This window comes from Spinacia oleracea, chromosome 4, assembly GCF_020520425.1.
Source record: "Spinacia oleracea cultivar Varoflay chromosome 4, BTI_SOV_V1, whole genome shotgun sequence".
Taxonomy (NCBI): Eukaryota; Viridiplantae; Streptophyta; class Magnoliopsida; order Caryophyllales; family Amaranthaceae; genus Spinacia; species Spinacia oleracea.
Window position 1 is genome coordinate 95558883 of NC_079490.1, and position 17045 is coordinate 95575927.

Sequence of the window (17045 nt, forward strand, 5' to 3'; positions counted from 1 at the left end):
CTTGCGGGTCATGCTCGTGTGTGTGTTTGTGTCCATGCATAATTCCGAAAACTATTATGATTTGATGTATGATTAAATTCCTATTCCTATTAGGATTATTTAATTAATTAGAGTCCTTGTAGGATTCTAAGTTTAATTAAATCGTATCCTACTATGATTCCAATTCCCTTTCCAAACCTCTATAAATAAGGGCCTAGGGTCATAATTTATACGTACGATTGAAGTATTCAAAGGGTAAGTTTTTGAAAGAAAATTCAGCCAACTTCTTGCATAATAATAACCGAAATTCCTAAGCACCTTAAGGGAGATTCTAGTTGGTCAATCTTGAGGCGGATCCGGACGTACTGTGGACTATCTACGGAGGGACGACACTTGGAGTCCTAAAGACTTGTTCTTGTTCGGTTCGGGCGCAACTAGGGAAGGTACGCTACAAAGTGTATGCATCTATACTATGCTAAATGATTATGTGTAAATAATATGCTTTCGTGGCTTTACGGTTTTTCCGCATGATTTATGTATTGTCATATGTATCACAACCTAAAAGTGGTATCAGAGCCTCTTATTATTTTCATAATCTAAATTGCATAAACATGGTTAAATATTACAAATTTGCAAGAATTAAAAGGGGTGATTAATTTTCGTAATTGTTAATTAATTGCAAATTGCGTTTATTTAATTATACGTACGCAGTTTTTCGGCAGTTTCTTCCTTACTCATCCAAATCGAGTGATTTTTGTGTCAATTCCGCATGTAAAAGGCATTCTAAAATTTTGACAAAAACAATATTTTTCGGCCGAACCCAGAACTCAAATTCGAAGCCTAAATATGACTTTTCGGAGGTTTTAGTTTTTCGAACGCAAAATTTTGTAAATTTAAGATGTTAAATTAAATATTTGCGATTCTTGTTGATAAATCTTGAATTTTTGATTGACCTACTGTATATGTTTAACAAGTTTGAATGCCTAGCCTTGTTAATTATGCAATCTAATTTGTAATTATGATTAATTTGTTGAAAATTGGAATAATTTAGAATTAATTTGATTTTCATAATTAGTTAATAATTTAATTAGATACCTATGATTAAAAACCACCATAAAAATTGTAAATTTGTGTTAAATTTTAAATTTTTATGACCTAGAATTGAATCCATGTTAATCGGAAATCAATTAATTAATAAATTTTCGATTTTTCGCCCTAAAATTATGAAATTAATATGATTTATTAATTTGTCATTAATTTTGAAAATAAAATTTTTAATTTTTATTCAATCGCTCATAAAACTTGCACGCACAAAGCAATGGACGCTACGTGTTACCCTTAAGGGGTGTTGTATAGTGCGGGCGTGCGACGACGAGCAAGGGAGCTCGTCGCCCACGCGGTACAAATGCAGCGAGCAAGGCGATGGCGCGCGAGCACAAGGCAGCAGCCCTGCCTTGTGTCGAGTGCTGTGCGCGATGGGCGATGGGCGAAGCAATGGCACGCTGTGGGCGCGCGAGCGAGCGAGAGCTGGTCGCCCATCGATCGCTGCTCTGCGCACCACAACGCGTGGCCTCGAGCGAGCGAGCGATGCGAGGAGCATCGTAGCTGCTGCGATGCCAGGGCAGGCAGGCTGCGCGCAAGCGTGGCTTGCCTTGCTGCCTTGCGCGTGGCTGCTGTGACGTAGTGCCATGGACCTCGATGGGTCGTGCACTCGACGGGGCTTGGGCGCAAGCCCAAGTGCTCGTCATGTCACGATTGCAGAGTTTTAAAATTTTAATTTGAAATTTTCAGTTTACGTAATTTTAATTAATTTTAAAATTAATAATTTAAATTGTTTTGTTGGATTTTAATTTTGAAGATTATAATTATAATAAATTTCATTTATTCTAATTATTTTACTAAAATTAAAATCATGAATTAATTTAAATACGACTGAAAAAAAAATTAAATAAGCGGATTTAATTATAAATTTATATGAGCTTTAAATTTTAATTAAATTTGTATGTTTCCGGTTAGACTAGAAATACATTTTTATGTTTAAAATTAGTAAAGCATATGAATTTATTGGTTTAAGTGGGAGCCCTTTTAGTCATAAACTCTTGATTAGGTCTACAAATCCTTAAGGTTAAAACAACTTGATTAGAATTAATAAGGACTGAATAATTTGTAGATTATTGGTGCCCTTGATTAATTGCTGCAAATGTTTATGTGATGCATAATGTGTTTTACTAACCAGCTATGTGGGCCATTCATGATAATGAATTGGTGAATGGTATATATTGTATATGTACTGTTTTGCAGGTTATGAAGTGACAAGTATGGCCCAAATAGGATAGAAAATATGGTCTGCGTACCATTAATTTGAATGTAATTGGTCTAAAGTACCAAAATTGTTTTTCAATTCAAATATGGTCTGCGTACCATCAAATAGTTGTAATTAGTTTAATTATAGCTTACCCTATTTGAAGAAAATGGTGCCTCCCACGGAGATTTTCAAAGACGGACTTTGAAGTTGAAGCTTCAAGATGAAGTCGGGCCATACTAGATCACATTTATCTTATGCATGCTTTAAGTTATTTATTGCTTTAAATATGTCTTAATTATGCATGAGATTGCGGCTTGATTATATTGCATGATTAAGGATTTTAGTTCACTTAAAATCTAACCAACATAGTAAGAGCCTTAAGTTCCAAACTTAAAAATTGAGTTAAAAGGTGCCATGCCAAAATATACACTTGCTTGGATATCCTTTACATCAATCTAGTAATAGTTTTCGCTCAGCGAGGTGTTACTTATTGGTCCTAAAGGGGCAAGGTACACAAATAATTGTGAGTACATGTTAGTTTTGGTGAAACTCAACGATATAAGTAAGGAGTCCTTTTATGTCGTGGCAAAATCGATAGGTTTACCTAATAAGTTCTTAGACGTGCCTATCAAACAAGAATAGTTTCTAGACTATTAGCAAAAGGTTTTTGCTTACCTAAGATGTTTTAGGATTAAGTCGACAAATCTTGGAATCATTTTATTCACACCTGCCGGAACACATAACTTGAATAAAATGCTTAATGAACATTGAATTATGCATATATGCTAGAATTTAAGTTTATTAAGAGAAACTGTGAATGGTTATTTATTTGTTTATTCTTTTCAATTGTAGTTTTAATTATGGCAAACAACAATTCATTCAACATTCGATCAATTCTCGAAAAGGAGAAGTTGAGCGGGAAAAACTTCCTTGACTGGAAAAGGAACTTGCAAATAGTTCTTATGCAGGAAGAAAAGGAGTATGTCCTGGAAGAGGCGATGCCCGAAGCCGCAGGCGACGGGGTCACTCAGGCAGCCCTCAATCGTTGGATTGATGCCAACAAGGATGTGAAATGTCTAATGCTCGCCACCATGAGTGCAGATCTTCCGAAAACGTTCATCAACTCAGATGCTTTCACGATCATCAGTGAGTTAAAGAACATGTTCCAAGATCTGGCTCGAGTCGAAAGATTTGAGACTCATAGGCAAATTCTTGAGACCAAGCTTAATAAAGGCGAGCCCGTAAGTCCACATGTTCTCAAAATGATTGGACTCATTGAGAATATGAGTCGGCTGGATCAACAATTCTCTTAGGAAATGGCTGTAGACACCATCCTCCATTCTCTTCATAACGGGTATGATCAGTTTAAACTGAACTACAGTATGAATAGTCTGGACAAAACGCTCACTGAGCTTCACGGTATGCTGAAAACCGCTGAAAAGACGCTCAAAAGTGATAAGCAAGATGTGCTTATGGTGCGTGGGGGCAAGTACAAGAAATCTGGAAAGAAGAGGAATGCTAAGAAAGGTGGCAACAAGGCCAGCCCAACTAAGCAAACTGGCGCCAAGTCTGAAAAGAGGAAGGTCAGTCAACCCACTTCTGAATCCGAATGCTTCTACTGCAAGAAGAAGGGGCATTGGAAGAGAGATTGCTTGAAGCTAAAGGAAGATCAGAAGAACGGAACAGTCGTTCCATCTTCAGGTATTTTCGTTATAGACTGTATACTTGCTAATTCAACTTCTTGGGTATTAGATACAGGTTGTGGCTCACACTTATGTTCCAATCCACAGGGACTAAGAAGAAGTAGAAAGTTAAGCAAGGGTGAAGTCGACCTACGAGTGGGAAATGGAGCACGGATTGCTGCATTAGCTGTAGGAACTTATTATTTGTCGTTGCCCTCCGGGCTAGTTTTGGAACTGGAAGAATGTTTCCATGTTCCAAGTCTTACTAAAAACATCATTTCAGTTTCTTGCTTAGATGCTAAGGGATTTTCCTTTTTAATAAAAGACAATAGTTGTTCGTTTTATTTTAAAGAGATGTTTTATGGATCTGCTAGATTAGTCAATGGACTTTATTTATTAGATCACGACAAACAAGTTTATAACATAAATACCAAAAAGGCCAAAAAGGATGATTCAGATCTCACCTATATGTGGCATTGTCGATTAGGCCATATAAACTTGAAACGCTTAGAAAGACTTCAAAAGGAAGGAATTCTAGAACCATTTGACTTAGAGGATTATGGAAAATGCGAATCATGTTTACTTGGCAAAATGACAAAGCAACCTTTCTCTAAAGTTAGAGAAAGAGCAACTGAACTATTGGGTTTAATCCATACAGATGTATGTGGACCAACGAGTACAAATGCTAGAGGTGGTTTCAGCTACTTTATCACTTTCACTGATGACTTCAGTAGATATGGTTATGTCTACCTAATGAAGCATAAGTCTGAATCCTTTGACAAATTCAAGGAATTTCAGAGTGAATTAGAGAATCAATTAGGCAAGAAGATTAAGGCACTGCGGTCTGATAGAGGCGGTGAATATCTGAGCATTGAATTTGATGACCATCTGAAAGAATGTGGAATTCTATCAGAATTGACTCCTGCCGGAACACCTCAATGGAACAGTGTGTCAGAACGGAGGAACATAACCTTGCTAGACATGGTTAGATCAATGATGGGTCAGGCCGAACTTCCAATAGAATTTTGGGGACATGCACTAAACACAGCTGCACTCACACTAAATAGAGCTCCGTCTAAAGCTGTCGAAAAGACTCCATATGAGTTATGGTTTGGAAAGCCTCCAAATGTGTCTTTTCTTAAGATTTGGGGATGTGAAGTATCGTTAAACGATTAATTTCAAACAAACTTCATCCGAAATCCGACAAATGTATCCTTGTGGGCTATCCAAAGGAAACAAAGGGGTATTACTTCTACAATACATCTGAGAACAAGGTGCTTGTTGCTCGAGAAGGTGTCTTTTTGGAGAAGAATCACATTTCCAAAATGACAAGTGGGAGAAAAATAGACCTCGAAGAAATTCGAGTCGAACAACAAACTCTAGAGAATGCTCAAGATGACATTCAGGATGAAACTCAGAGATCTTTAGAAGAATCTGGTGAGAATCATGGTCAATCTAGAAATGTTACCCCGCGTAGATCGCAAAGATATAGATCTCAACCGGAAAGGTACTTAGGTATTTTGACGAACGAGTGCTATGACGTTCTATTACTTGAAAGTGATGAACCTGCGACTTACAAACAAGCTATGACGAGCCCTAGCTCCAAGCAATGGCAAGAAGCCATGCAATCTGAATTAGACTCCATGTCAGAAAACCAAGTATGGGATTTGGTCGATTTGCCAGATGGCTACCAAGCCATTGGAAGCAAATGGGTTTTCAAACTGAAAAAGGACAAGGATGGGAAACTTGAAGTTTTCAAAGCTAGATTGGTTGCAAAAGGTTACAGGCAAGTCCACGGTGTGGATTACGATGAAACCTTTTCACCAGTTGCAATGCTAAAGTCTATTCGGATAATGTTAGCAATCGCTGCATATTACGATTACGAAATATGGCAGATGGATGTCAAAACCGCTTTCTTAAACGGCGTTTTAACAGAAACAGTGTTTATGACACAACCTGAAGGTTTTGAGGATCCAAACAATGCTAAAAAGGTATGCAAGCTAAAGAAATCAATCTACGGATTGAAGCAGGCATCCAGGAGCTGGAATATACGTTTTGATGAAGTATTCAGTGACTTTGGTTTCATCAAGAACGCAGACGAATCTTGTGTATACAAGAAGGTCAGTGGGAGCAAAATTGCTTTTCTAGTATTATATGTCGACGACATATTACTTATCGGAAATGACATTCCTATGTTGAAATCTGTCAAGATTTGGCTTGGGAAATGTTTTTCGATGAAGGATCTAGGAGAAGCACAGTACATATTGGGCATCAAGATTTACAGAGATAGATCTAAAAAGATGATTGGACTTAGTCAAAGCACTTATATCAATAAGGTGCTTGATAGGTTCAAGATGGAAGACTCCAAGCGAGGCTACCTACCCATGTCTCATGGAATGACTCTAAGCAAGACTCAGTGCCCAAAAACACTTGATGAGCGTAGACGAATAAATGAGATTCCATATGCATCATTGATTGGTTCAATAATGTATGCTATGATATGTACACGCCCGGATATTGCGTACGCACTCAGTGCTACGAGCAGATACCAGTCAGACCCAGGAGAGGCACATTGGACTGCTGCCAAGAATATTCTGAAGTACCTGAAAAGGCACAAAGATGACTTCCTGGTCTATGGTGGAGATGATGAATTAATTGTTAAAGGCTATACGGACGCAAGTTTCCAAACCGACAAAGATGATTTCAGATCACAGTCTGGGTTTGTCTTCTGCCTCAACGGAGGTGTAGTAAGCTGGAAAAGTGCTAAGCAAAGCACCATTGCGGATTCTACAACTGAAGCGGAGTACATTGCTGCACATGAAGCAGCAAAGGAAGCTATATGGCGAAGGAAGTTCATAGGTGAACTAGGTGTAGTCCCCTCCATTAAAGGACCAATAGCCCTGTATTGTGATAACAACGGAGCTATTGCACAGGCAAAGGAGCCTAGACACCACCAAAGAGTCAAGCATGTACTTCGTAGATTTCACCTTCTACGAGAGTTCGTTGAAAGAAAAGAAGTCGAGATAAGCAAGATTGGAACTGATGACAACATATCAGATCCATTGACTAAACCTCTGCCGCAGGCGAAGCACAACTCGCACACTGCAGCTATGGGAATCAAGCATATTGGAGAATGGCTTTGATGTCCTTATTTAATGTTTTAAAGTTTTAGAGTTTAAATCTTTGTAAAACATTATTGGTTAATCATTCACAATAAATGAATAGAATTCATTTTTCCATTTAATTTGTGGTTTATTAAATGATGAGTCCCTTCAATTTGACGATATATTCAAGATAGACTGGCAGGACCAGTCCTGTGACTAAGAAATGTCTATCAAGTGAACTTGAATGTCAAAAGTTGAAAATGGTCCCTGGTCGGAGTTTTCTATAAAATTGGACGCATAGAAAACGTTAGACGACTAGAATGCAAGATGACTAGTAGTTCTGTTTCTTGAACTATGTGGACATGGCAATGTCATAATCATTTGCATAGATACTTACTTTGGGAAGACTAGTATCGGACAGACCTATGAAACTTTACTGTAAGAGATGAAAATCTGTCATGAGTAAATTTCATTAAAATTATTAGACACTAAATCCTCAATACCTAAGTGATTTGAGATTACTTGTTTGAGAACTGGTTGCTTTGACGTTGACCAACCGTCGCACCGTACAAGGAGGCTATAAAGGCAACGCTCAGGTAATCACCTATCAAACGAAGTCTAATCTCAAGATCGCAAGATTGGGATTGTCCTCCCATAAATCGGGATGAGATGCTTAAAAGTTGTACAAGGCCACTCGGAGAGCTAGAAACTGTGAAATGCATGGCCGTGCTCGGAGGAATCATAGGCTATGATTATCTGTTTATTTGATCAGTTGAACTCTGAAACCGAGAAACACCTCTAGACATAATAAGGATGACAACTCTTACCTTATGTTCAAGAGCAAGCATCGAGCGACGAAGGAATTAGGAAATGAACACTTGTCCCCAAGGACAAGTGGGAGACTGAAGGAAATAATGCCCTTGGTCCAAGTATGCATTCAATGTTAAGTCTAATAAATGCGGTTCAGTATTAATTAACAAGTTAATAATTCAATGAGATCAAGTGAGCTGAATGCCTAGCTAGAGGCCGCTTCAGTTCAAGTGGAATTAATGATATTAATCCACAGCTTACTCTTGACTGAACCCGTAGGGTCACACAAATAGTACGTAAACGGATCAAGTATTTAATGGCATTAAATACTCTATCTATGGATATTCGGAATCGACGGATCTTGGTTTCAGTGGGAGCTGAGATCGTCACAAGCAAGAAATGAATACTCCGGTAACGATGATATTGCCGGAAACGGAAATATGGATCGTATCGGAAATATAAATATTATCCAAGTCGTAGATGTTGCCGGAAACGGAAACATGGTACGTATCGGAAAATATTATCGGAAATGGAAATATTGCCGGAATCGGAAATATTGCCGGAAACGGAAATATTGTCAGAATCGGAAATATTATCGGAATCGGAAAATAATTCCGGAAACGGAAATATTAAATATTTGTTCGAAACGGAAATTAATTCCGGAATCGGAAATATTAAATATTGTTCGTATCGGAAATGAATTCCGAAACCGGGAATTTTATCGGAAGCGTATCGTACGAATAAGCATCGGACGAGGCCTGCCGAACGAAGGCCCAGCACGAAGCCAGACCATCGCCCAGCAAGCAATGGCGCGCCACAACACAGCCCAAGGCTGCGGTAGGCCTACCGCAAGGCAGGCCCAACGCGCAGCTTAGGCCATGGCAGCCTCGTGGGCTGCGGTAGCTCGCATGGGCTTCGTGGGCGTGTGGGCTGTGCGCGGGCATGGCCTGCATGCTTGCGGGTCATGCTCGTGTGTGTGTTTGTGTCCATGCATAATTCCTAAAACTATTAGGATTTGATGTATGATTAAATTCCTATTCCTATTAGGATTATTTAATTAATTAGAGTCCTTGTAGGATTCTAAGTTTAATTAAATCGTATCCTACTAGGATTCCAATTCCCTTTCCAAACCTCTATAAATAAGGGCCTAGGGTCACAATTTATACGTACGATTGAAGTATTCATAGGGTAAGTTTTTGAAAGAAAATTCAGCCACACTCTTGCATAATAATAACTGAAATTCCTAAGCACCTTAAGGGCGATTCTAGTTGGTCAATCTTGAGGCGGATCCGGACGTACTGTGGACTATCTACGGAGGGACGACACTTGGAGTCCTAAGGAATTGTTCTTGTTCGGTTCAGGCGCAACTAGGGAAGGCACGCTACAAAGTGTATGCATCTATACTATGCTAAATGATTATGTGTAAATAATATGCTTTCCTGGCTTTATGGTTTTTTCGCATGATTTATGTATTGTCATATGTATCATAACCTTACAATATGTTCACTGTCGAAGCATTTGATTGTCCCACCATCATTTGAAGAAACTCCCCCCGAGATTAAGAATAATCCAAGATACTATCCCATATCCATGGTAAATTATTTTTCTTTCATTACTTTGCTTTATTATTTTAATTTAAAAATATTGTCTATATAATGTGCGTACTTAGTAACTTTAATTTAATTCTGTAATATAGAATTGCATAGGGGCCATTGATGGGACTAGTGTATCAGCACGTGTGCCGCTGAATCAACAAATACCTTATCGTGGAAAAAAGGTGGAGCCTACAATAAATGTAATGTGTGCTTGCTGATTTGACATGAGATTTACATTTGTCATGGTTGGATGGGAGGGAACCGCAAATGATTCCAGAATATTTTAGGAAACCATTACAAGTAGAGAAGAGAGTGAGTTTCCTATGCGTCCTATAAGAAAGTATTATCTTGTTGACTTAGGGTACATAAACATGCCTGAGTTTCTAACGTCATATTGCGGAGAACGATATCATTTGCGTGACTATAGGGGAGCAATGAACTCACAAGGTCATGGGGAGATATTCAATTATACACATTTTGCGTTGCGTAATGTTATTGAAAGGTGTTTCGGGGTATTAAAACCTAGATTTCCTATTCTCAAAGATATGCCTCCATGTGATTTTAAAAGACAAAAGTATATAGTTTTGTCTTGTTGTGTTGTCCACAATTTCATCAACATGTGCAAGGCAGGAGATCCTTTATTTATACATTATGCAGATAAAAATGTAGAGCTTGATGATGATGGAGTCACCACCAATGGGTCTGAGGACCAAGTAACTCTTAGTGTTAGTCAAAGTGAACTTTGTCGCATGGCCAAATTTCAAGATCGTTTGGCCAAATGGGAGAAAATAAATCCTCAATAACCATCGTCGTTGATAAAATAAATGTATTTTATACTTTCGTTTATTTTATTTGGAATTCATGATTTTTTTTCTAGGTCAAAATTTTGTCATGACGTTATCTTATGAAAACTGTTTAGTTTGTTGTTATTGTATTGTTATATAATAATGATATATTATATATATGTAGTTTCACTATTGAGGAAATAATAATAACAATAATAAAAAAATAAAAATAACAAAATATCAATAACAAAATAAAATAAAAAGAAGTACAAAATGTGACGTTCATTTAACCATGAGTGCTGGAGAATAGAAAGTACACAAGAGTACCAGGTACTCCGTACACGTCAGATTTTTGGGGAAAAAAAAAAGTTTGGATAAAACAAAAATAAAAAACTAAAAATCAATTTTCAGTTTTCTTAAAACCAAAAACTAAAAATACAAAACGATACCGAACGAGCCCTTAGATATAAATCCTGATTTTGAGTGGTTATCATATTGCATAATAAGGTTTGGCCTGATGGTTTTTTTGTTTTGTTTTGTTTTGTTTTTATGAACTCAGATGTATCATGGAGGATTTGGTGTTGAATTGATTTGCGAGAGGGTGCTCTAAACTTGTTGCTCTTGTAGCATAAATATAGTTGTGCCCTTTTTTCTTCATGTGAAAATATAGAGAAGGGAATTTCACATGGATGCCAATGAGTGTGATACCAATCATTTAGATGGCCGTCCAATCCCACTTGCATGGACCAGGTTCACGCTTTTATTAGTGTGGACCAGGATATTTTAGGTATTTTACATATTTTAAAGATGATATGAACAAGCAATGTTTACGTGATCCAAAAAATCTGCGGCCTATATAGTAACTCGTACGTTGATATAGCTAACTGATATGCAATATAGTTACTCGATCTAATAGTCATACAGTAAATTTTAACAATATAATTATTAATATATGCGACATAGTTACTGCAAAGATCATATAGTAACTGTTAAGTTGATATAGTTGTACTTATATGTAATATAATTACTCTAATAGTCATACAATAACTTTTTGATGTCATTTTGATAAGAATTCAATTACTTAATAATGTATACACAAAGATATTGCTGCTTTATATCATATAGTAAATATTTCTAACGTATATATAGAAATAGTTACTCTTCTATATCATATAGTAACTCTTTCTATTCTATAGTTACTATTAACTCTTTCAAAAATATAGTAGCACGTCCTCTCCTTCCACGTCCGGGTCCTCTCCTTCCTCTACCACGTCCTTGGTTTTCATTGTTGTCAGAATTTTCTTCTTCTTCTTCTTCTTCTTCTTCTTCTTCTTCTTCTTCTTCTTCTTCTTCTGCTTTTGTTTTCCTTGCAGAAGTTATTCTTCGCACGACTTCAATTCTAGACGAATCATCTTTATATTTCTGAATTAATAATATATAAACTAAGTTAATAATTTAACATTTAAGTGTGAAAAAATGACATAGTAACTATGTAAAACATATAATTTCTATTATGCATCATATAGTAACTCTTAGAATTAATGATGGTAAGATATTCGCAGAAATGCAAATATAGTTATTGTTATAGTCATATAGTTACTGTCATAATAATATAGTCACCCTTATTACTAATAACATAGAGACAAAAAAAAAGAACATAAAAAGAACAAATTGATAACATAGTAACTATTAAAAACATATAGTTACTATTATACATGATATAGTATATTTTAATATTAATGATAGTCATATATTAGCAGAGTTGCATATATAGTTATTATTATGATCATATAATTAATGTGATCATAACATAGTAACTCTTATTAATAATAACATATAGGACAACAAAGAACATAAAAAGAACATTTTAATATACATAATAACTATATGAAACATATAGTTACTATTATACAAGATATAATACCTAAAAATATTATTGATGGTCATTTAGTCACATAGTTGCAGACATATATAGTTGGTGTGATAATAATATAGTAACTTTATCACTAAAAATATAGAATAACATCAAAAACATGCGCAAATAAATTAAAATAGTAACTATTTCAAACATATAGTAACTATATAAAATATACAAATACTGTTGAAGAAAATAAACATATGGTAACGAATCATGATAAAATAAACATAATACCTATTTCAAACACATAGTAACGATATAAACAATATAGTAACTATTGATGAAAATAAACATATGTTAACAAATCATGATAAAATAAACATAGTACCTATTTCAAAAATATAGTAACTATATAAAACATATAGTAACTATATAAACATATAGGGACTGTTATTATAACATAGTAACTATTGTACACATATAGTAACCATTATAATCATATAGCCACTATCTAAGAAGCGAACAAAAACATACTCTAAATAACATAGTACATAATGTAATCGTATAGTAACTATTATTTATCAAAAAGTCACTATAAATTGTTGATAACATAATAACTATCTTAAGCACATAGTTATTGTTTTAAACTTATAATAACTTTCTAAAAAATATAGTAACAATTTTAAACACATAGTTAATGTTTTAAAGTTATAGTAAATTTTTTAAAAAATATAGTTACTCTAAAAACAACTACTAACATAAATACAACGAACATTCCAGTGACTATTAAAAACACTATTTCGCAACATAAATTAAAGGTAACTATATCATTTATATACTAACTATGTGAAACACTAACCCTAATTTCAACAAAACAACAAACATTTCAAATCACAAACAAAATAATAACTATTGTACACATATAGTAACTATTGTACACATATAGTAACCATTAAAATAATATAGTAACTATTGTACACATATAGTAATCATTAAAATCACATAGTACCTCTTTAAACCATATAGTTACTGTATTACTCATATAGTTACTATTTAAAATCGTGAAGTCATTGATCGAACTTGCGAAGTGAAAACGTTATTTCGGCAAAACACAAACATTAATTTCTCAAAAACAAAAAATATTTTCAATTTTAAATAAAAATATACTTAAAATTCTTTAAAAAACAGCAAACCGAGATGTGATCTCTAAATTCTTGCAAAGATTTGTAGACGAGCGCAAATTCTTCGATTCGATTTCGGCAACGACAGACCTCCTTCTTGATCTACTACTTCCTCCAATTTTTCCTCACCTAATAGATCAAATTATAAGAATTATAAGATAATTACGAAGAAAATCGAACAAAACCTAGAAATTTGGGGTAACTTTTGGAAAGCATGAAGAGAAAATGAAGAGAGAGAAATGAAAGAGAAATGAATAGAATGCAGATTTGAAATTTTGAAAAATAAAAAAATTTAAAACGTATATAAAGTGGGTTAGACAAAAATCTCATTGAAACTCTACAAATGACATAGTAACAACTCTTTGAAGCACATAGTTACTGTAATACGCATATAGTTACTATTTAAAATCACAAAATAACTGTCACGTGACGTAAATTTACACATATTGTCCATACAAATTACTCTGTTGCCCTGGTCCACGCTAAATTAGCGTGGACGAGGTTTACATTAGTGTAAACTAGTCTTATATGCACGCGATGCGTGCGGGTATTTATAACTCCCCATGCTCGCATGAAAATACCCCGAGCCCAGTTTCAAGTACGATCCTTAATTAGCCCTTAATTTAGTGCAACCCCTCTAAGTGAATTTGATAATTACATGTTCCGGTAACTGGTCACAAGGGACCATTATAGGAAAATTCCATTAAAGGTTGGATAATTTAAATTAATTTTATATGTAGGCTTAATTAAAGAAAATTGGCCAAATGTTAGATTAGTATTACCAAATTTTCCTAAATTTTATATTGATCATACAGTTTTTAGTATATATTGCTAGTATGTAAAATCCCATAATGTGTTTCGCCTATGTTTAATTAATAGTATAGTTATACATTTTACGGTTTAAAATGTTGAAATGACCAAATCGATTATTGACTAGTAATCCCATATTAAATTTATATATTTATTAATTTGACAAAATCACAGGATGACTTGGTTTAAATAAAACTCAAATTTGAAATAAATGAGTCATTAATTTTTACAATATAATTAAGAAAAATTAATTACAGGTTAAAAACTTGACTAGACCTGATAGTTATCATACCCGATCTTAACCTGTCATGAATTTTGACCGACCCGATAATTATCCGATACGAACTTGGCCCGTACCCAAAATTTACTACTGGAAGCCTGACTCAAGTTCGACTCGATAAGACCCGAATCCAAAATTGTACCCGACCGGAATAAGACCCCACCCAACTATACCCGAAATGACAAATAACCCGACATTACATGACTGGAAATCAATCTGACCTAACCTCACCTAAACCCGGGTGATAAAGTGACTCGACAGGACCCGACCGGATCTTGATTCGAGAACCTAGATGACCAAGCCCATATCCTATTAGAGTAACCGTTTTGACAGCTCTACTGGTTGTCCTACATGGAAGAAATAGAGTTTGATTGACTAACATATAGATTAATGGGGTACTACACCTTTCACCAATTAATTTTAGGATTGAACCCGTTCAAACTTATATGAGGTCAATTACTTCTCATGTACGGACTCGTGTATGGCCGAATGAGTTCATTTTTTTTATGATGCAAAACGAGTTCGTCGATCTCCAACTTATTTCAAAAGGTACTGAATAGCTTATAACTGTAATGTATATATTCGTAGAAAATAATTGAGTTTGGTTAATTCAATTTGAATTTAATTTTGGAATTTAATTTTGGAATTCAATTTAACTTTCAATCATGATTTTTAAGTCAAAATCCGGTAATATAATTCTGGTTAGGTTCATTTAATCAAGTTTATTAAAAATGTTAATCCACGCTCCATGACATACTTCTTTTCCTTTTAATTGTCTGTTTGAGAATGAGGAATTCATTTCAAATGCCAGAATTGGTCCAAATGGCCTGTTTGGAAATTAACTGTTGTATGGCCCAAATCCCAATCTGTTAAAGCAACTCCGATAGTGAAAAAAGGAACCTGCTCACAAAAAAAGAGAGCATGTGAGCAGGTAGCCCACCATTGATACGACAATGAAATAAGCAGCTGTTAAAATTTTGTAGCTATTATGGGTTACGTAGCTCAAAAAAAATATAGCTCAAATCAATAAATTCTTTCAATTAAATATTATAGGGAGCTACAAAGTATTGTAGCCCACCAATGTGAAAATTTATAGTTTTAATCAATTATAGTTAGAAACTTGATGTGGCAAACTTAGCCACAACATCTTGTACCTCACCATTGGAGTTGCTCTTAGAGATACATCAGAAACGTGGAATTTCAAATACTTTCTCAAATGAAGTCATTTAAAATCCAGAGAAATATCACTGCATGTCTTCTCCTTTCTCTCTCCTCTTCTTCCCCAACTTTTCAAAGCCATGGATGACCTTCTTCCAACCTTAGACCTCGATTGTCTCTCTTCTCTTAACCTCCATTAATTATCTCTCCTCACAACTTGTTTCTTTCTCTTCTCCCGAAGTGACTCTCTCCCCAGGCCAATGCTGCCTCAACCACCAATGCTCCACCAATCTCTTTCCGTTCTCCATCACTACCACCACCGTTCTGTTGCAACCACCATCAATTGCTCGATTTCCTTCACCACCGGTAAGGCCATTCTTTCAACCATTGAAGGAAGCCCCAAATCTCGAGGTGGTTGTTTCACAAATTGCATTGAAGTAGGCGAAAAATTCCTCCAGATTACAATTTCTACGGAGATGGACTATGAATTCGAAGAACCCTTCATAAATCTAAATCTATCTTTCTTATTTTTTCTTTTAGAATTATATTTCTGATCGGTTCGATATTTTATGAGTTAGGGTTTGGTTTTTGTCCAATTTTTTGGTAAAGAGTGTACATCAAACAATTTAATTCAGTAAAATTTCCAAAAATTTAGGGTTCCTATTTTTATTTTGGGGATATTCTATTGATTTCCTCTTAATCTAATGAGATGTTGATGTTGTTTAGCTAAGCGCATTTTTTGTTATCCTTTATTCAATTAATTAATTATTCATTAATCAAATAATTCCACTCTCTAAAAAAAAAATCAATTCCTAAACTCAAATTTCAATTCACCTCCAAACATCACGTAGAATTTGAAATTCCGGAATTGAAACTCTCATATTTTCCAAACACATGTTTTGAAATTGAATTACAAGATTTCAAATTCTGGAATTGAAGTAATGATTTGAAAAATTCAATGTTTCCAAACACACCTAAGCTTAGTCGAATGAGTTCACATATGAATCCAAACCCTTAATAAATTAGAATTTAATCCACATATTCATAGACTTCCCCTTTCATTTAATGTTACTCCCTCCGTCCCTTAATACTCGCACCGGTTTGACCGGTGCGGAGTTTAAGATATTTAAATTGACTTATTAATTTAATGGGTGTTAGTTGATAGTGGGGTATTTTTTTAATATAGTTAGTGGGAAATGAGTAAGAGGTGGAGAGTGGTGAGTGAGGGTGTGAATTTTTTAAATGATTTTTTGTAGGGAATAGGGGTGTAGGTGGGGTTAGTAAGTAAGTGTGAGAAATAATATAATATTGGTATAAATTTCCATTTATAGAAGCGGTGCAAGTATTAAGGGACGACCCGAAAAAGAAAGCGGTGCGAGTATTAAGGGACGGGGAGTACAAAATTAGTGATCATATGAGGTGAAAGAATACTTAATTTTGTCCCAAAGACCTACATTTAGGAGCTTAATAAAATCTTATTAAGTCAATGATTAGCAAC

General features: G+C 35.1%; 1 protein-coding gene across 1 annotated transcript; it reads left to right on the forward strand.

The window, feature by feature from the left end:
• The first annotated feature begins 9846 nt into the window (after positions 1 to 9846).
• On the forward strand, positions 9847 to 10278 carry LOC130471727 (uncharacterized). Its single transcript, XM_056842001.1, has one exon. It carries the CDS (start codon positions 9847 to 9849, stop codon positions 10276 to 10278), a length of 432 nt encoding a protein of 143 aa, XP_056697979.1.
• Positions 10279 to 17045: the final 6767 nt, after the last annotated feature.